Here is a 22,240-nt window from a genome sequence, read left to right as displayed (position 1 = left end):
CAAACCTCCTCAAAGGACCAACAAATTGTGGCGGTCCATGCTGCCACCACCCCGACTACTCCAGCTGCTCCAGCCCCGCCAAAAGCTTACAGTGGAAACTTGCCCAAGTGTCCCAAGTGCCCTTTCCACCACAACAGCCCCTGCCGTGAACTGCAGTGTTCCAACTGCGGTCGAAAAGGCCATACTGTCCGATTTTGTAAGGCCCCTCCCAAACCTATCACGCAGGTTCCTGGTACGGGAGTGACCCCAACTTGTTATGGCTGTGGAGAGGCGGGTCATTTTAAGAGAAACTGTCCAAAGACCACAAATGCTGGAGGAATTGGAAGGCTACTTGCTATCGGTCACAATGAAGCGGTAGCAGATCCCACAGTAGTCACGGGTACGTTTCTTCTCAACAACTCCTATGCCTGTGTCTTATTTGATAGTGGTGCAGAAAGAAGCTTCGTAAATCATAACTTTAAACACTTACTCAAACAAATCTCTCAGCCACTAAAAGAAACATTCGTCGTAGAAATGGCTAATGGGAAAACAGAAAGCTCTAGCGAAATCTACATAGGGTGCACTCTTATGTTAGACGATCACTCATTCCCAATCGATCTTATGCCGGTCTCAATCAAAAATTTCGATGTCATTGTTGGTATGGATTGGTTGAGTCTCCATTGCGCCGATATCCTATGTTCCGACAAAGCCATTCGCCTAAACCTTCCAAATCACGAAACCCTCTTGATATATGGAGATAAGCCGAGTACGAGCCTTCGTATCATCTCCAGTGTTCAGGCTCAGAAATACTTACGCAAGGAGTATCACGCCTTTCTTGCCCATGTCGTTGACACTAACCAGAAATCGAAAGATCAAAAAGACATTCCCGTAGTATGCGATTTCCCTGACGTCTTTCCGGAGGATCTTCCCGGCCTACCTCCCAAACGTCAGATTGAGTTCAGAATCGACCTAATTCCAGGAGCTACCCCCGTAGCTAAGTCGCCCTACCGTTTAGCGCCCGCCGAAATGCAAGAACTGTCTGGTCAACTCAACGAACTGCTCAGCAAGGGCTTTATAAGACCGAGTTTCTCACCTTGGGGAGCTCCGGTCTTGTTCGTGAAAAAGAAGGACGGATCGTTTCGGATGTGCATCGATTATAGAGAACTCAATAAACTCATGGTTAAAAATCGCTACCCTCTCCCTCGTATCGACGATCTGTTTGATCAACTACAAGGAGCAAGTTACTTCTCCAAGATTGACCTTAGATCTGGGTATCATCAGTTACGGGTACTCGAGGAAGATGTTCCGAAGACAGCTTTCCGAACCCGCTACGGACACTTTGAGTTCGTAGTGATGCCCTTTGGACTGACCAACGCCCCCGCAGTATTCATGGACTTGATGAATAGAGTGTGTCGTCCATACCTGGATCAGTTCTTCATCGTCTTCATTGACGATATCCTCGTATACTCTCGGAACGAGGAAGAACACAAGGATCACTTACGACGAGTCTTGGAAACGTTGCGATCCGAAAAGTTATATGCAAAGTTCTCTAAGTGCGAGTTCTGGATCCGAAGAGTCGAATTCTTAGGTCACGTGGTTAGTGAAGAAGGAATTCATGTGGATCCCTCCAAGATTAAAGCTATTGAGAACTGGTCAGCACCGAAGACGCCTACGGAAATTCGTCAATTTCTAGGCCTCGCTGGCTACTACCGTAGATTCATTCGAAACTTTTCCCGGATTGCGAAACCTCTCACTATGCTGACACGGAAAGGAGTACCGTTCGACTGGGAGGAAAGACAGGAGAAGGCATTCCAAACCCTGAAGCGAGCCCTATGCACCGCACCAGTATTATCCCTTCCCGAAGGGACAGAAGATTTTGTCGTATACTGTGATGCATCCAACCAGGGACTCGGTTGTGTCTTGATGCAACGGGGTAAGGTTATCGCGTATGCCTCGAGACAGCTAAAGACCCATGAGGCGAACTACACTACTCACGACCTCGAGTTAGGAGCAGTTGTCTTTGCACTAAAAATCTGGAGACACTACTTATATGGGACGAAGAGTGTGGTGTACACCGATCATAAAAGCCTTCAACACATAATGAACCAAAAAGAACTCAACATGAGGCAGCATCGATGGGTCGAGCTACTTAACGATTACGACTGTGAAATTAGATATCACCCGGGAAAAGCCAATGTAGTAGCAGATGCACTGAGCAGGAAGGAGTATACCGGTCGAAAGACCAAGTCGTTGACGATGACTATCCATTCGCATCTCTCCACACAGATCAAAGAGGCTCAGCTGGAAGCCTTAAAGCCCGAGAACGTGTTGGGAGAATCTCTACGTGGAATGGATAAAAATTTGGAGGTAAAGGGTGACGGAGCCTACTACTTCATGGACCGAATCTGGACTCCACGCCATGGAGGTTTTAGAGATTTGGTTATGAGGGAAGCGCATAACACTCGCTACTCCATCCACCCAGGTTCATATAAGATGTATCTGGATCTCAAAAAGCTATACTGGTGGCCAAACATGAAAGCGGAGATCGCCACATTTGTAAGTAAGTGCCTCACTTGCGCGAAAGTCAAGGTTGAATATCAGAAGCCATCAGGACTTCTCCAACAACCCGAGATACCAGAATGGAAGTGGGAGCGGATCACAATGGACTTTATAACCAAACTTCCCAAGACGACGGGTGGATTAGATACTATTTGGGTCATTGTCGATGGGTTGACTAAGTCCGCACATTTCCTACCCATCAAGGAAACGGACAAGATGGAGAAACTCACTAGAACATACATTAAAGAAATAGTACGACTACATGGCGTCCCTATCTCTATTATCTCAGACAGAGATAGTAGATTCACCTCTAGGTTCTAGCAATCGTTGCAAGAAGCACTAGGGACGACGCTGGTCATGAGTACAGCCTACCATCCGCAGACCGACGGACAGAGTGAGAGGACGATTCAAACCTTAGAGGATATGTTGCGAGCTTGTGTAATTGACTTCGATAAGTCATGGGACACACACATACCTCTTGTGGAATTTTCTTATAATAATAGTTATCATACGAGCATCAAGGCAGCCCCATTCGAAGCCCTCTACGGCCGCAAGTGTAGATCCCCTTTGTGCTGGGCTGAGGTGGGTGACACTCAACTAGCTAAAGGAAGAGTTCCTAAAAGCTCTCTCACTGGTCCGGAGATCATTCGAGAAACGACCGAGAAGATTGTACAGATACGCGAACGACTTAAAGCCGCTAGGGATCGACAGAAAAGCTACGCCGATAAACGAAGAAAACCCTTGGAATTCCAGGTGGGAGATCGAGTCCTGTTGAAGGTCTCACCCTGGAAGGGCACGATACGCTTTGGAAAGTGTGGAAAGTTGAACCCAAGGTACTTAGGGCCTTTTGAGATTCTCGCTAGAATCGGCCCCGTAGCTTATAAACTCAACCTACCTCACGAACTAAGCAACATACACCCTACCTTTCACGTCTCTAACTTGAAGAAATGCCTGTCAGACGAGACACTCGTGATTCCCCTTGACGAGATTGAGGTCAATGAGAGCCTCAACTTCGTGGAAGAGCCCGTTGAGATTATGGATCGAGAAGTAAAACGAACGAAGCAAAGCCGTATCCCAATTGTGAAGGTTCGGTGGAACGCTAAACGAGGACCGGAATTCACTTGGGAACGCGAAGACCAAATGAAACTCAAATACCCCCATCTCTTCACGTAGTTGTACTATAACTCTTATATGTATGAATTCTAAAATTTCGGGACGAAATTCCCCTAACGTGGGGGATGATGTGACAACCCCAAATCTATTCCCGTTACAAACCCTATTTTCACTAACGGAATGCGTCATTATATGTTATTTCTCGGTATTGTTCGGGTCGTCAATAAATAAATATTTAGTTAATTATATGTTCCGGTATTATCATGAGTAATTATAACTTGCGAATGTTAACCCCGTTTAACTAAATAAAGTTATAACTACTTTTCAACCACTTCACCCGGGTAAAAAGTTTTAACCCCGTTAAACTTTAGCATCGGGTAGCCGTGTATCGGGTACAATACCCAAGACATATAAAAACACTTGAACACTTCAATTGGACTCTTTTACCACAATTACACCTCTCTCTCACTACTTTCTCTCTCTAGACCCGAAATCGACTCCAAATCCGCGAATTTCCGACTTCCAAACGTAAGGATTCATCCCCTAACTTAATCTAATCATACTTTACTGCTTTTAGAGTCCAAAATCATGAGAATCAAGGACCATAAAGGAGTTTACGGCCTAAGAAGCTCCTTAGGCCGTAAACCCCCAAAACCATACCAAAAACCTTGTTTTTCCTTCTTTTAAGCTTATGGACTAGTTAAGGCATAAACCTAGGGGACTTTGGACACTAAAACACAAGGAATTAGAGCCTAAAAAGGAGTTTACGGCCCAAGCTTGTGCTTAGGCCGTAAACACCTCAAACACCCCAAAAACACTTGTTTAAGGTCCCAAAAACTCATCTAGGGTGTTTGGCAATTTAGACTTGACAACAAGGAAGGCTTAAATGCATCAAACAACATCATTTGATGGCAAAAATAGGAGTTTACGGCCAAGGCTAAGCTTGGGCCGTAAACACCCATATTGTTGTGTCAAACAAGTCCCAAAACCCCTCAAATGCATGTAAGGATTTTAGCTAAGGCCTTTGGAAGTGTGTTGTACCATTAAACTTCACATTTGAGCACAAAATGAATAGTTTACGGCCAAGGATATTCTTGGGCCGTAAACTCCCCAAAAATGTATGCCAAATTGTCCCAAACTCACTATAGGACCTTCTAGGATTTATCTAAGGTGTATGAGACTTTGTTGTACCAATAAAACATACATCTTGAAGGGTTTACAAGAGTTTACGGCCCAAGAACAAGTCTTGGCCGTAAACTCCCCAAAAATGTCACAAATTATGATGTTTAATCCCTTAAAATGGTCCAAGACACACACCACTAAATCAAGGAAGTGAAATAAGACCTTAAACATACACTTTGGAGTGCCACAAGAGTTTACGGCCAAACCTAGGGGGTTTACGGCCGTAAACTCCCAAAGGATGGCTTTTGGGCCATAAACTCCAAGGGAGTGAGCTCGTGGAACCTCCCGTAAATCATTCATGACTTTGTACCACTCCCGGGAACCCCTTCTAGGCCTTAAAACCCCGAAAACGATGCTAGAATGTCCAAATACTATAATGAAAGGCATAAGATGATTAACTTCTTGTAAAATACATATTTCATAGGACATTAGGGTCCTAGGAGGTGCTCAAGAGGTTATTGGGTATCAAACGCTCAATCGACACTTTTACCCGATTTACCCGATTCACCCGATTTCCGCAATTTCAGGTGAGTTCATACCCCTTAATGAACCTTTCAAATGTTTTATATGTTTTAGGGGGGAGATACAAGTTGAATATACATGTTTATGAAAAGTTATACAAAACTATTTTTCAGAATTCAGAGTTAATCACATGTGATTCCCAATTTGTAGTTCAAATCACATGTGATTTATCACTATGCTTTATAAATAAATCAATTGTTTTCAAAACTATCTTGGATTAACAAACAAGTTTTAAATGTTCCTTTCGTACAATACTTTTGTTAAATAAAACTCTTTATAAGAATGTAATCATACTAATATATTTATATAAGTAAGATTTGAAAGACTTAGGACCGATAGCTCGCCTTACTTCCTGTTTCTTGTTTGATTGTGGACTTAGGGTAGTAGTTATCCATCCGACTGTCATTGATTTCTTAATTATATATCTCGTATATTAGTACAGATTATGAGTACTTCTTAATTCATTAACTACCTGAATCACTACTTGACTAGAACCACATACACTAAATTAACTATAATGGGTATAGTTAAGGACTCTATCTCTAGTTTCCACTATTACTCTACACTACTAAAATTCTCTATACTATGAAGCAATACACTAATAAGAGAATACAATACAAGTTATACGAAAGATTACTACACTATAATACAAGAGAATGCACTAATCATGAGATAACTCACTAATCCACTACGGGATACTCTATACGCTATTCACTATGCCCGAAGTTTTCCGACAGGAAGACGACACTATATGTATAGATCTATACGGGGCAGACGCTATTACATCCCGACTGATAACTTCAGTCCGAGCCGCTCAGGCCCAGGGATGCTGTTACTCTACTACACTATGCATGACTGGGAAGGTCATGGGGGTTCGCTATTACTCACACTATTGGGAATATACTAAGAAAGACACTATAACCGCACTGAAATACTAAAAGAAAGATGAAGTAATATCCCGAAGTAAATAAGTATCTAATACTAAAGGATGCTGCACCACTATTATATACTCCAAGTATAACTCATTATACTACATCACATAATGATGAGTCACTATTACACTTCTATGATCAATGACATTCAAAGATAGAAACAACATATTTCTTAAAGATTTTCACTTACTATACAGTTCTGGAAAATATGGGATTTTCTAGGTTTTACCACTATTTATGATTCCAAACTTCAGTTTTCATACTAATGACTCTAATACTTTTATACAAGTACTCACACTAAAAACTCTTATGAACTCACCAGCTTTATGCTGATATTCTTTTCAAAATAACTTGTATCTTCAGGTCAAAGATAGACAGGTACAGCAGCAGCATTTTTGGAGAGGATGGAGGATACAAGACTCATCTCTTATTTTTGTTTACTTTTGGTGTTTGTCAAACATTACAAAACACACTTGTAAATACACTTACTATATAAATGAAATGGTTGTATGTTTCTTGCTTTTACTATTATACAATTGTGATGATACTGTACACTACGTCATCCACCCCGAAACGTATTCCGCCGTTATCGGTTTTGGGGTGTGACAATCCTGATTATCCGTTCCCGTATCCTCACTTTACGTTCCTAAACACCTATCACAAGGGGCATAGTCTAAGGATTTTCATCGGGTGACAACACTGCTTTAGGGATTCCTCATCAATTTATGTCAAATAAGGCAACCATGAGGGGGATGGAGTACACCAGCGAACATATAGTTCACCAACACTTACAGGTTGCGAACATGCTAGCATTCCACTGGACTGTCTAGAAAGGTTCGTGGTCATCATCTATATTCCACTAGATGAATACAACGACAACAACAACAACAACAACAACAGCAACAGCAACAGCAACATCGATGCCTCTCATCTTTTTATCACACAATCAACTATTTCATCTACCCATGTTTTACCCAACATATTTGCAGATAAAAATATATATACAGTTTAAAACTTGTATAAAAAACCTATTCAACACTCATCTCAAATAAACAAACAATATAATTACACATAACACGTATTTTATAGAAAATACTTCATATCTATATGTAAGAAGAAAGTGACTATACAATCACTTGATTTAACAGTGAATGGACAGTACTTCATCCCTAAAAATAATCTTTTTCAATGAAACCAGGATATTTTCTCAAAAACCGGGCTTCACATCGGCAGAGTTTTGGCTCGAAAACTCTTTTTCTCGGGATCTTCGGGACTTGCTTGTGATGCTAGGATAGTATTTTAGGGTTAGGGGTAATTTTTTCAATATAGGAGAAAGTAGAAGGTAAGAGAATGAAAGTTTGTAACATAAATTCGGATGACATCGTGATCTATTTATAAGGGAGGCTGGCCTGGTCTACACAACGTGTTCCTCGGAGGAACGCAGCGCGTTCCGGTGGGTGCGTGGCTTCAAACGTGTCAAGATGCAAGATACGTGTCCACTGCATACAAACGCGGGGTGTTCCCTCGGACGCAACGCGTTCCCTTCGGATAAGCTTCGAAGTTTGTGCCACAAACTTCAAATTTTCATATTTTTTGCATATGAGCTCCGTTTTTGACGTTCTTTATATCAATGCGTAGGTGAGATTATACTCTACAACTTTCTTTTAAACTCTGTCGGCTAATTTTGACTTTATTTTTAAAGTTATATTTTTAACAATAGGAAAAGTCCGTTAAAAAATCATAACTTCTTCATCCGACGTCCGTTTTCGTCTTTCTTTTTACCGTCGAACTTCTTTCAACAAGATCTTCAATTCTCATTTAGGTTGTTTCGGCTAAAAATCACTCAATCTAAAATTCGAGTTTCGGGTTGCATACTGTTATGCCAAATCTTAGAAAATTCATAACTTCCTCATATGAAGTCAGATTTGGACATTCTTTTTATGCACGCTCTCGGTTTAACGTATACTACAACTTTCATTTAGATCACTAATGCTAAAAAGCACTTTATCATAAATTCACTTTTTACATCACACAGCGTTGTGTCGGTTCTGTCGCGAAACTTCGACATGTCATAACTTCTTCGTTATAACTCGGATTCGGTATTTTTTATATCTCCGGAAACCTTATTTCAACCACTACCACTTTTCATAACCTTGAAAGTCCTTATGCAAAGCCTATTATTGGCCCAAATTACCAAATTGGGCCTAACTCCATAATTGGGCCTAATTCCAATATCCATTATCAAAACTTGGCCCAAAACATATTATTCATAAAGTTCAGCAAAGACCCAAATCCAACTAGTCCATAAACAGCCCAAAACTTGAAGCTCAATTGCCAAAGGGCCAACAGAGGACGTACGCGGGGCGTACTCCTCTGGTAGTGGGGAGTACTCGTCTTGATGTTGACCACCATCGGGGTGGTTGACCCAGTATGCTGGGCATACTGGATTTACATTGGGCATACGTAGTGGTTGCCAAAATCTAAATAAGTGCTTAATGGCTTAAGCACTTAAGCCTAAACTTCAGATCTAGTGACCAAATGTGCCTAGGACCCATAAAGTCACAAACTTTATCACTTTGGACGTCCAAAAAGCTCTTAATACTTGGTCTTAATCCATTAAGACCTTCCTACTCCATGCATAGGACATCTTAAGCCATTGGGACCTTATTTTTATCACTCAAAACCCCTTCAAGAGTCTGAAAGGACAACTTATTTCATCCCAATCACATCATGCACCATCTTGGGACTTTTGGGACAAGAAATGGTTCTTTAAAGCAAAAATGGCAAGATCTATACATATATGCATAAAGTTTGAAACTTTTTACCTTTTGGAGCTTCTAGGTCACAAACCAAATTCAGATCTACAAGTTTGATCTTCTTCTCCAACTCCTTGATGCAACACCTTCTTCTTAAAACACTCAAGAAACACTCAATAAGCTCAAACACTCAAGGAAATGGCTAGGGTTTGGGGAAAACAGCTCTAAGCATTAGAGGCTGGGTAAGGGAGGGTTTTGTGATCATAATGTTGCTTATATAGCCCCCAAACCCTAAATATTAAGGTTTCCTTCTGTCATGAGTACGCCCAACATATTAGGGAACACCTAGTATGCTTAGCGTACCCTTATGTATGTGCAGTGTACTCCTCCTGATCCCAAAACTGCAATTTAGCCCTTAGGCTTTTCATGGATTTACCCTTCCATCCCCAGGGACTATAAATGACAAATCTTGGGATGTTACAATCAAACCATATGACAAATATAAAACTTTTATTTGGATATGCATCTTATTAAGCTCATATGAAGATGCGCCATTAAAATACATAGATGGATTTAAGAACCCATGAAGCCTAGTTTCGACAAAACAATCTCGAAACTCAGTCAAATACTTGTTGTATACAAAGTACCTATGTTACGTATAGACCAAAATTTATCTTTTAACATTAATGTTTACAATAACAAATATAACATAATACGACAATGACATTCCATGCTCAACTATGTTGAGATAGGTGCAAGTGGAGCAATAGATACACAATGGTAGGCTTTAGCTCCCGAGATTTTGCCCATTTGGCCTCTTTAAATATATTAAAAACTTCTTACTTTGGTCAAAACCAACAACTAACCGTAGTCTATACATCTTGTGAATTTCAAGACTTTATAAAAATATTAAGGTTTAATAACTTGAAAAGGTAATAAAGTATGAATCGTGTAGAAGATTGGTAACTTTTTTTTGTTTAAGTTATGTCACTCTTACCGGCTATTTCCTATTAAATTGGTTATTTTCAGTTCCAACGAGTCTTCGATTGTATTTTGTGTCGACCATGTCACATCTGACGATATCTACGATGATCCTCGACAACCACTTTGTGCTTTTAATTTACAGCCTCTCCCATTCTCGGGTTATATTTAAAAGGTTTTATAATATGTTGTAAATCATCCTTTACTTTTAAATTTATCTGGGTTATATTTAAAGGTTTTGTAATTTTTAAATCATCCTTTACTTTTAAATTTGGTGAAACAACAATGGTAAGTTTGCAAGTAGAAAAATAAGAATTGTCATCACTCTCATCTCAATTTTTATGGTGAAACAAAGTTGGGAATCATCACTTATAACTTGATTTTCTCAAACCACCTAGATTTTTCTTGCATGATTGTTGTGAAAATTTGGATATGTACGTCCGAGTAATTTGCTACACAACATTGTTATGGGTGGGTACTAAAAGGTTTACCACACCCTCCAGGCGACCCATGCTAAACTCGCTCAAAGACCTATTACGTAAGGTAAATTGCAAAAGTACTAACAATATTTTGGGTGTACAAGGTTTGACTTTTGAACTTTATTTATGGAATTACACAAATCAATCACTATTCTTCCATCTCAGAGGCATGAATGGATGGGTACTAGAGGTCTCCAATAACCGAAGATGCCAAACAACAACTTTATGTGTTCATTATCCTCTCCCAATCAAGTTTGATAAGTTAAAATACGGATTTTATTTTTTGTGAAGATCAATAGACTCCTCAATTATGCTCCACTCTTAGTCCTTTAATTTTCTTGGAGGTTTTACACTATTTTGCCCTTTATCATACCCACAAACAACTTCCATTCAACCAAACAACAAGATGATTAATATGTTGTTTGTCATCATTTCTTCAAGAACACAAGTTCTTGAAACTAACATTCATGCCAAAATTTACAACCCCATAATCTTGATCAATTTCCGTTCATACCATAGAGTAGTGGGGACAATCATTCAAAGATTGGAGATGGGGTTTTGATAAGGTTGGTAGATTTAACAAAAGAATAAACAAAAACTTAATTACAACTCTGGCATCGGAGCTTATGCTTCGTCAGAGAAGATGACTAAAGACTTATCAAAGATGTCAATAACCATTTTAACTAGCAACAACCATTTAGTGTGATAGTATTTGAACACATTTTTTAAATTTTAAACACATATATCATACAAAAATAAAATGAAGGTGACAAATCATGTATAATAGGCATATGTTTACCCTTAGCCACATAATGAAAAATGGTTGAGGTAGACAATTCCATAAATAAGATTTAAGCTTCAAATTTTATGTCTAAAATATTGACAGTGCTCTCTGATTTACTCCCATATTATATGTCTTGAAAGAAGTTCAACGTGCGTCCATCTATAGAGTATGTTTTGCCATTTTTTACTTTATTATTATTATAAGTATTTAACCCAATATTAATAAAATAGTAAAACAATCACATATATAAGACAAAATTGCAAAAATGATCCCTATGGTATGTATTTTTTGGAGGTTTAGTCAAAACCCCGACTTTTTTGGATTAATGGTCATTTTGAGCTAGTTTCGTTGTGGATTTAGTCCATCGGTAAACTGAAATGACTTTAATATCCTTAGGTTATTTATTTTCTATTTTTCTTTCATTTTACTTAAATCTAATAATTATTTATTTATTTAAATAATAAAAAATAAGAAGGCCCACCTCCTTCTCTCTCTCTAAATGATGTGCTTCATTTTTAGAGGTGCTTGACACTATAAAGACAAGGCTTCATTTTTTTAGACCCACAAACAGACAGTGTAAACTCATCTTCAAGCGATACCCAATGAAGAAAGCCAAACATTCTTCTTCTTCTTCTTCTTCTTCTTCTTCTTCTTATTTTTCTTCTTCTTCTCCATCGAAGTATAAAAGATTTGGAGGTGCTTGACAAATTCAACATCAAATGATGAAGAATCAAGGTTCAGATTCAACATCGGATGATGAACAATCACGCACACTTACACATGCAAATCGACTTCCTTATCAAAAGAAAGAAATCGACTTTTAGACCTAACAAAATCCTGTAGAAATTAATTTTTTAGCCCTAACAAAATCCTATAGAAATCGATTTTGCTATCCAACAAAACCTTGTAGAACAGATTGTATTTTCACTGTGTGCGTGAGATGGGGAAGATGATGAACATGTTGTATTTTTACAATGTGTTTTATTCTCACAAAAACCTTCTAAAGAAATTTGGTCCCCAGTAAAGTTGCAAGATTATGACTTCACCCAAGTAAAACTTGAACGAGATGAGTCTGAAATTTTTCTGGGTGTTCTTCAAACCCCCTTACCTTTTTGAAGGGTAAAGCTTCTATGCCTCACCATATGCATCACCGAGACTAAATCGTGTGTATTAGGGACTAATCGATGGTTTATCGGTTCCAATTCGAAATATTATTCAATAAACATCATCGAGACAATGGAATGGGATCGAAGCTGCAAGGAATTGGAAAACCCAATGGGGTTGATGAGGGTTCCCTATACACGAAAATCCCCTTCATACAAGTAAGCTCCCAACTCCCGTTTATTCATCTTTTTTACTCCAGAGTAGCTTATAATTCTTCATCAATAATTTATAGGGTTTATTGCATAACAATTGAGGTAGAAAATATGGGGAAGAAGAAGATGGATTGGGGTGGGTTTTTTTTGGCTTTTTCTTTTCACACACACACACACACACAGAGATGTGGGCCCAAATTAATTAATTATGCTTTTTTTCATTTAATTTAAATAGAAAAAACATAAAAAATAATCAGAAGGGCATTCCAATCATTTTAGTTTACCTATGGATCAAATCCGCAACGAAACTAGCTCAAAAAGACCACTAATCCAAAAAAGGGTTTGGACTAAAACCCCAAAAAATACATACCACAGAAGACCATTTTGCGATTTTGTCCATATATGAATACACATTTAACCGGTGCTACCGTATAAAAAATATCAATTAACATCGTCTCTTTAAAGCTTCTGTTCTAAAATGAAATATGATTTGGTATCCCATTAGAGGGACGGGTGTAGGCAACGCGTGTATGACATTATCCGATGTGGCAGCACCATAACGGGTGAACACTGCCCCACCCTCCCATCATTACATGTTATGTTATCCCTCGCTATTGTGGTAACGTATCGTAACACGGATTAATTCGAACGTTGCAAAATTAAACCGTTTAAAAACGGTACAATTTCAAATTTCAACCGTTTAAAAAGGGTAATTTTAATAAAAAAAATTACTAATTACATTTTCATTATATATATATATATATATATATATATATATATACACACCTCATTCTTTTTACTACACGTATATTTCTCTATATCTATTTACTAAATCACTCAAAACACAAACACAAAAATCAACTAGCTATGAATCAAAACCCAAATACTCCTCCTCCAAACACAAACACATCCACGCCAATAGGTTTTATGGCATACGAGGGCTACATAAACCTCCTCAACTCGCAAAACTCACCACAAATTCTATATACCACCAATTTTTTCAATCTCACCTCACCCCCACTATAATTCTCTGTCTCGCCTTTTATACGACAAATAACCACACAACCCCCACCCACGCAAGAAACGGTTATTGAGACGCAAATCGGGGGTAGTCGGAAAGCATCGGGAAAAAAAGGGAGATCAAAAAAGAAAGGGAAAGAGGTCGTGGTCGGGGCGGAAGGAAAGCACCTCCAACATGGTGGACACCGGAGGAAGAGCATGCGTTGGCGGTGGCTTGGTGCGATACTTCAAAACAATCAACTTTGGGGAACTATATGAAGAGAGTTGATTTTTGGGATGCCGTAATTGTCAAATTCCGCACAATTTTGAACAAGGGTGACACATATCGCAATAATGATATGCTTAGTGGCAAATTGACTCAAATTAGTCGGAAGTGCACCAAATTAAATTCCATATACAACAAACTTTCTTCGCAACGTCAAAGTGGTGCCAATGATTTCAATGTGTTTAGAGCCGTGAGGGAGGAATATCACGTGCAAATGGGTCACATATTTGAGTATGAAAAAGTATGGGAGATAGTGAGGAAAGATCCAAAATGGATAAAAACCCCAACATCATCGAAACAACAATCAAAGAGGTCTTGTGGTTTGGGTTCGGTTGACGTTTCCGACGGACACACGAACATCGACCTCAATACAGACACCGATGAGATCCCGAACGAGTTTGACGGCATCGAGGAAATATCTTCGTCACGACGACCGATGGAGAGCGACAAAGCGAAGCGCGCGCAACGACATGCGCAGGAGAATGAAAGTCGGCTTCGAGAGCAGCGACAAAATGAAAAAAAAAAAATCGACGCCCCCGTAGAAATCGCAAATAAAAGATATGAATTGCAACGGGAGCATTTGGATTTCCTCCGTCAAGAAGCCAAAGAAGATCGCATATCGAAAAATTTGGCAATTCTTACGACAAACGAAGAAAATTTATCACTAAGACGAGCTGAAGTGATACAGAGAATGAAGGCAAAGATCGAGAGCAAATACTTGGGTAAAGAATAGTTTGTCAGTATTTTTTTAATTATTAGGACTATCGTGTGTTTTTTGTTCAATGTTTTTTCCTTTTTTTTAAATGTTTTTTTTAAGTTTATATGGTATTTTTAATTCACTATTTTATATTTTATTAATTTATATGTTTTTTTATAGATATATGACATAAATAAAAAAATAAAACAAATTAAAATAACATAAATTAAAAACATCCAAAAAAATATAGAAAATAGTATATATTATCCATTTTGTTTATTTCCATCTTTCATAGTATAACAGATGATGAGATGGATATAATAGTCTTAAATGTTTTATTGTAAAATCAAATATTACACCGACAACCCTTTGAGTATGAGTTATGACACTCTTCAACCTAATATATTTTCTTTAGTACAATTAGTATAAAACTCGGCCTCTCCGCCGTTACTGTGATCTAGCGACAGAATGAATCAACAGGTACAGAAGAACACACTCTACGTTGGTAAGAAACCCTTCCCCCAATTTAAATTTCAAACTCAAATTGACATACAATGTATGGATATGGATTATAGATTATGTTGCACAAGTGATATATTTGATTGAACTTCTTCTTGTTGTTGGTTAATTAGGTGGATTGCCAGAGGAGGTGAATGAAACGATTTTGCATTCAGCGTTCATACCGTTCGGAGACATTAAAGATGTGAAGACGCCGTTGGATCAGGCGACGCAGAAACACCGATCGTTTGGGTTTGTGACTTTTCTGGAGAGAGAGGATGCGGCTGCTGCGATGGATAACATGGATGGTGCTGAGCTTTACGGCCGTGTACTCACCGTCAATTACGCTCTACCGGAGAAAATTAAGGGTGGTGAACAGGGCTGGGCTGCTCAACCTAGTATGTATTCGTTTCTCCTTCTTAAAACCTTGGTCTTAAACCCTAGATTTTGTTTGTTCTTTTTGATATGCGGATTGGTACTTTACGATGGCTTTAGCAGATTAGGTTTAAAACCAATGCTTGATTAGTTGATGCAGAGACTTAGCAAGTATTCATTCTAGTTTGCTGTGGCATCCATTGATGTTCATGCTTCCAAAACATAGATTTTATGCTTCTTCATATGCTCTAGCTTGATTGTATTTAACGATTTAGTGTTTTAAAATTTCAGTTTGGGCGGATGCGGATACATGGTTTGAAAGACAGCAGCAGGAAGAAGAAATGAAACGGATTCAAGCAGAAAACCAAGCATCAATGCAGGCTGCTGAAGAATTGCATAGAAAAAAACTGGTAGATGAACGCGAAGGTGAGAAAGATGAACAAGATGATCCCATGGCTATTGCTGAAGCTGAAGCAGTGAAACAGAACAATACTTAGTTTATTTTGGTTGCTTGTGTTGTATCCTAGTTTCATGTTAATTTTGATCAAACTTTTGAGACTATTGCTTTGTTTTACAAAAGCAGAAACTGAACATTTTATTGAAATTGAAGGAAAAAAGATTGATATGTAATTTCTCAACCCAAATTTTGACAGTTTTGATCACAAAAATTTGTATCTCATTTGTGCCCTTACAAAAACAAAACATTTATCATGTCTTCATCTACATATGGTTCAAACTCCTCTCTCAAAAAAAAAAAAAAAAAAAAAAAATTCAATAATCATTTATCTCCCAACTTGATCCAACATAGAATCACAAAGCTTCACAGCATCCACATTATCTCCAACATTATGAACCCTAACAATATTCGCCCCACCCAAAACACCACAAGTAACAGCAGCAACAGTCCCCGGATCTCTCTCAACACCAGAAACCCGCCCACAAATCTCCCCCAAAAACCTCTTTCTTGAAGGCCCAATCAACAAAGGCACACGCGACACCCCTAAACTCTTCCTCCCAATCTCTTCCCTAATCCTCTTCAACCCCATCAAAATCTCCAAATTACCCTCCGTATTCTTCGAAAATCCAATTCCGGGGTCAAGAACAATCCGCCAAGCTGGCACGCCATGTAATTCCGCAATTCTTACCCTCTCATACAACTCATCACCAACTTCTTTACAAACATCATCATACTTCACATTCTCAACATTTTGCATCGTGTGTGGGTCCCCCCTCATGTGCATAACTACATACGGGACATTAAGCTTCCCCATGACATTAAGCATGTCGGAATCCATGGTTCCGCCCGATACATCATTGACTATATGAGCGCCTTTTTTGACCGCTTCCAAAGCAACTTCGGAATAAAACGTGTCTACGGATATCAACTTTCCTTCAATTTCGGGTAATTTAAGAACCCTTTCAAGAACCGGAATCAGACGATCTAGTTCTTGTGTAACTGAGATTCTTGAAGCCATTGGACGTGTGGATTGAGCTCCAAGATCGATTATATCCACCCCTTGAGATATCATGGTTTGAACATGAGACATAGCATCCGCGATACTTTCAAACTTCCCTCCATCACTAAAACTATCGGGAGTCAAATTCAAGATTCCCATAACCGAAGTCTTCTTTGACCAATCCCATAACCGATTGGAAACGGGTAACACTCTTCTTAACCCATCTTTTCCTATTAAAGATTCACCACCTAATTCTTCCCAAGATTCAAAGATTCCTCCTTTTTTTGAAAAAGAATGCCAGTGTAAAACCGTATCATGGTCAACATCCGACCCTAATAAGTCAACTAATGGAGCCATAACAAATGGTCTCTCAAAGATTCTTTCATGGGGAACTGTGAGGGTTTCGGATTTGATTTTGTATTTTCCGTAGAATAATATATCTAAGTCGATGGGTCGTGGGCCATACCGGATCCCTTTGGTTCGGCCCATTTCCTTTTCGATTTTTTTCAAGACTGAAAGTAGTTCGTGGGGCCCGAGTTTTGTGGTGGCTCTAATGGCTGAATTGAGAAAGAGAGGCTGATCGGTGACATAAGCGGGCTCGGTTTCGTATAGACACGCGTGTCTTGTGATTTGTAAACCGGATTTCTTCATTTGTGTTAAGGCTTCATTGAAGTTGTTGAGTCTATTGCCTACATTGCTACCTAAAGCAATTACTACTTGTTGTTCTTCGGAATGAACTTGAATTGAAGTGTCTGGTGAGGAATGAAAGAAAGAAAATGATGCTGCAAGAAAAAGAATCAATAGTGTCAGTTTTCAAGAAAAGATGCCCAAAATCTTTATAACTTCATATAAAGATGAATTGGGTAGTCTACCTTTGTAAGATGTAATGGCATGAGTGTATGATGATAACCTTGATGGTAGTATCCGCTTGCAAATATTCATGTTTTTATAAGATATAAACTTTCATCAAGTTTTCAGATTAAGTGGTGAAGGGGAAATCTGCAAAGACAGAGTCCAAAACGATTATAAAAAATTACTGTTTAGTATCGAGTCTAAATCCCTTTCTTTTGGGAACAAATGGCGTATTATTTGACTACAGGATAATTTCCAGCATCATCTTTTTGCAATGAAGGGATTTACTAGTCTACTAGCACATATCTTTTGAACAATCTTATGAAGTTATAAATCAGCTAGCATTAAAGATCCCCTTACTTTTTTACTACAAAAGTCAAAACGTGTCCATCTATTCAGGTCTAAGAACTTTGTGTTATCAACTTCAATTTTTATATCAACAAATCACTAGAAACGGATTCGGGGTGTTACCTCTAGAAGATTATATGGCATAGAACAGCTTTAAAGTATTCACTTATGGAGCTTCATCAACAATAAAGCCCAAATCTAGCATTGAGATGGGTCTCTGCAAGTCAAGATATTACAGTCAAAATATATGGAACAGAGATTGAAAACTCGAACGAATCTTCAAACGGGAAATTTAAAAAAACCAAAAAAGTAAGCACCTTTAACACCGTTTGCTGCAACGAGAATCGAATGTGAGGGATTCGAGAACTCATACAAACATATACATGTGTAACCCTGTGTAAGCGGAGTGAAACCCTTTTGAATGGGGGTTATTCTGTTGATATCTTTCAAGGGCAGTGGCAATCCTGTAAATATAGCAATAGTAAAAAGGTAAAAGGTAAGCTCATTTCGAGATCTAAAATTGATAAATCTTTAAATCGACATGTCTTGTACATTGTGCATTTAATATTGTATATTTATCTGGTTTTGGGTATTTCAGATTGGAAAAGAGGTCAAAGTAAAGCCCTCATCTTTAAACCCAGAGAAGGGGTTGGGTTCTGTGAAATGGTGGCGTTGAGGTGGGATTCTTGAAAGCTCAAGCTTTTGGTGTGTCAAAAATGGCGTCTTTCCCTTCTTTTACCCAATTTTGTTCTTTGCCCAGGTTCTCTCTCTCTCTCTCTCTCTCTCTCTCTCTCTCTCTCAAACACAGATACATATAGATATATCTATGAACCAACATAGCCACATGCTATTTGTAAAAATAATTTAGTGATGTTAACTTGAATCGCTTGCAAATCGTAGAATTCAGTGCGAAATTTCTGAAAGTTGAGTTTTGATTTCAGTATTTTGTTCAAGTTGATTATTCGCCTGTAATGGGAAAAAGAAAGGATAAGGAGAGAAATGTAGTGATGTCAATTTCAAAGAGAAAAAGATAGCAATTCGATTGTTTGAATGTTTGTTTTTTAGCTCTCTTTTCACGAACTATAACAATCTTTACAAACAATACCATGAACAACATAATGTTTGCATAAAGATAAAGCATTTAACAAATTCTTATAAACTCTGGATTATGTACTCTGTAGGTGGCACTCGAATTTGCCTTCGATACCCTCAATAAATCTTGTAAAATTCCCAGATGTTAGACTGTGTAGTAGATTTGCCATTACAGCAGTTCCCAGAAGAAAACTCGCAGAAAATACATCTGATGGAGAAGAAGACGACTCAGAAAAGAAGACAACACGTAAAAGAGCTCCATCAAGAAGAAGAAAAAAAGTAGAATCAGATGTTCCAGAAGAAAACTCCATACCAGAGACTATTATTAGCAACACAGACGAAAAGACATCATTGCCCTCCGAGTCCACAACAGTTCCGGAGAAACCTCAAAGAAGAACTCGAAAAAAAGGTCAGTCTTATATTAAGAACGAGCGACAATTTTCTTGCACTTTATAAAAATTGACATATATTCTCCTTTTCTAGAAATTGCAATCGCTTCTACTTCAAGTAACTTAGAAGAAGAAGAACCAGAAAAAAAGGTGACAAGGCGTACACGTGTCAAGAAAAAGATGGATGATACAATAGATCAAAGTAGTGAAACCGAGCTAAGTGAGATTGAAGATGATACAGATAACGAAAAAGATATACAATTTGATGAAAATGTTGAAGATATAAGCTTTACATACTCATGGCCACCTCTAATTTGTTGTTTTGGATCCACTCATCATGCATTTGTACCTTCCGGAAGGCGAGCCAATAGACTTTTGGATCATGAATCACATGAACGAATGAAGGAAGCGTTGTGGGCCCCAGAGAAGTTTGTTAGGGCACCCGGAGGGTGTGCGAGTGACGTGGCACTGTGTCTTGCTAATATTGGGAGTAATGCGGTTTTGATGGGTAAAATCGGGGATGATGACTTTGGTCAAGCTTTGTTGTTACATTTGAATGAGAATCGAGTTCAAACTCGATCCATTCGGATTGATGCAAAAAGGACAACTTCGGTTTCACGGATGAAAATGAGCAAAAGGGGTAGTTTGAAGATGACATGTGTCAACGCGTGTGCGGAGGATTCGCTAAAAAAGTCGGAAATCAATGTTGATGTGCTCAAAGAGGTAAGTAATCTTGATTTTTCTTGAAAGAATAGTTTAGATATTGACTCTAATGACACTTCAAGATCTCATATGAAAGTAAACATAACATTGTTACATAAATTGGTATAATTGTTTAACCCTTCAACTTTTATCCCAAATGGCACCATGTTTATGATTGTTGACCTTATTTTGCAGGCAAAAATGTTTTACTTCAATTCATTCTCTCTTCTTGACAAAAAAATGAGAACAAGTGCATTGCAAGCTATCAAGATCTCAAAGCAACTTGGAGGACTCATCTTTTTTGATCTCAATCTTCCATTACCACTTTGGCATTCTCGTGAAGAAACTCAATCAATCATTCAAGAAGCATTAGAACTTGCAGATATAATCGAAGTCACCAAACAAGAACTCGAATTCTTATGTGGGATTGTCCCATCTGAAAGATTTGACACCAAGGACAACGATAGATCAAAGTTTGTCCACTACGATCCGGATCAAATCGGGTTGATCCGACCCGACAATCTTCAACTTTTATTTGTCACAAACGGGACTTCCAAGATTCACTACTATACAAAGGAGCATAACGGGTCGGTTCTTGGAATGGAGGATCCGCCCATTACCCCTTTCACTTCTGACATGTCAGCAGCTGGAGATGGCATTGTTGCAGGTAATACAAAATGAACACATTTCAAGATTTATGACAAGAACTTTTATTTTTGTATGTAACGGATTTTATTTAAAATAATGGGATCAGGGCTTATGAGTAAGTTGATAGTTCAACCACACTTGATGACTGATAAAGAGTACTTGGTGCATAGTATTGACTATGCCATTAACCGTGGGGTGACACAACAATGGCTTCAAGCCAGGACACGAGGCTACCCTCCAAAACCGGGGATGGAAGATGATGAGTTTTTCTCGGATCCAAATGGGCTTAGAACAATCTCCCAAAAAGCATTCCGGACTCTGATCCCTGTAAGTTGATGATTTTTTGTGTTAATATATAGTTAGTTTATCAAATAATGTTGTTGATTTGATTTTGTATCTTTTCTTGTTGTGTGATGTGTAGGTTGAAGAAGAAGAAGAAGAAGAAGAAGTGAGCTTAGATGTGAAGAGAGATGATGGTGATGATTTGGAAGAAGATGAAGGTGTGAATGTGGTGATAGATGGTGATTATGATTCGGAAGATATAAGTGACATTGGAATGGAGGATGAAGAGCCTGTGAGGAGAGTAGTAAATCAAGTGGTTGGGGCTAAAAGGAGAGGTTTGTAGTTTTTGTTTACAAGTTTTGATTCTTCAACTTTGAGACAAAATGATGTGCTTGATAGGGATTAGTGGCAGTATTTTAGCCTTAAGTTGGATGTGCAATTTTGTAGTTTGGTTTATGTTTACCTGTTGTTGTATGTGGTTTCAAAGTCTGTAAGAAGTATTTCCACAATTAATTGTCCAGGTGTCATCTGTCATGAAACGTACCAACGATTATCCAGTTGAAATCAACTTCAAATTTAAAGGCAAAAACGTGGAATCGATGACTAAATTTGTGTAATGCTTGTTCTTTTAAATTTGAGAGACCAAAAGAACCGAGAAAATAGATGTATATACCAACAATTTTATCCAAATGAATAAAGATCAAGAAAAGACAATTAACAGGTATATGTTAAACTAGTTATGGTAACGTCTATCACTTTAAGCCTAAAACGTGAGTGAAACAATAAAATTATGGTTTCATGTATGTTATCATCAACAAACGACATTGACATAAGTGTTGATCACATGCACCAAACGACTATTACAAGTCCGTTGTCCATATCCATTCATAAACACATAAAAAAAGTCAAGTCTACGCTTTTTGAACATACGTAGCCATTTTGTAGTATGTTGTAGCTTATACGCAGTTTCACATTAGATATAAACAGTTTTCTCGATTGCGTAGCTACTATT

General features: G+C 38.3%; 3 protein-coding genes across 4 annotated transcripts; 2 read left to right on the top strand and 1 right to left on the bottom strand.

The window, feature by feature from the left end:
• The first annotated feature begins 14,956 nt into the window (after nucleotides 1-14,956).
• ATE1 (ATPase E1) lies at nucleotides 14,957-16,088 on the top strand. The gene is made up of 3 exons (XM_078984956.1): nucleotides 14,957-15,090; nucleotides 15,218-15,481; nucleotides 15,750-16,088. The coding sequence occupies exons 1-3, from the start codon at nucleotides 15,054-15,056 to the stop codon at nucleotides 15,953-15,955; spliced, it is 507 nt and encodes a 168-aa protein (XP_078841082.1). The 5' UTR covers nucleotides 14,957-15,053; the 3' UTR covers nucleotides 15,956-16,088.
• Nucleotides 16,089-16,111: 23 nt separating this feature from the next.
• Nucleotides 16,112-18,562, bottom strand: LOC145036493 (Dihydropterin pyrophosphokinase / Dihydropteroate synthase). Its single transcript, XM_078984954.1, has 4 exons — nucleotides 18,433-18,562; nucleotides 18,239-18,332; nucleotides 17,788-17,914; nucleotides 16,112-17,697 (listed from the first exon to the last, which is right to left on the bottom strand). The coding sequence occupies exons 3-4, from the start codon at nucleotides 17,855-17,857 to the stop codon at nucleotides 16,241-16,243; spliced, it is 1,527 nt and encodes a 508-aa protein (XP_078841080.1). The 5' UTR covers nucleotides 17,858-17,914; nucleotides 18,239-18,332; nucleotides 18,433-18,562; the 3' UTR covers nucleotides 16,112-16,240.
• Nucleotides 18,563-18,735: 173 nt separating this feature from the next.
• On the top strand, nucleotides 18,736-21,817 carry FLN2 (fructokinase-like protein). Of its 2 annotated transcripts, none has more exons than XM_078984951.1 (6): nucleotides 18,736-18,875; nucleotides 19,297-19,616; nucleotides 19,691-20,319; nucleotides 20,494-20,965; nucleotides 21,053-21,273; nucleotides 21,368-21,817. In XM_078984951.1, exons 1-6 carry the CDS (start codon nucleotides 18,832-18,834, stop codon nucleotides 21,569-21,571), a joined length of 1,890 nt encoding a protein of 629 aa, XP_078841077.1. In that variant the 5' UTR covers nucleotides 18,736-18,831; the 3' UTR covers nucleotides 21,572-21,817. The 2 variants fall into 2 exon arrangements, with proteins under 2 accessions (XP_078841077.1, XP_078841078.1); XM_078984952.1 differs by having other exon boundaries at nucleotides 21,053-21,277; nucleotides 21,375-21,817.
• Nucleotides 21,818-22,240: the final 423 nt, after the last annotated feature.

Source organism: Lactuca saligna, chromosome 3 (genome assembly GCF_052625555.1).
Source record: "Lactuca saligna cultivar CGN05327 chromosome 3, ASM5262555v1, whole genome shotgun sequence".
Taxonomy (NCBI): domain Eukaryota; kingdom Viridiplantae; phylum Streptophyta; class Magnoliopsida; order Asterales; family Asteraceae; genus Lactuca; species Lactuca saligna.
Note: the sequence above shows the minus strand (reverse complement) of the source record. Positions and strands in the feature narration are given on the sequence as shown.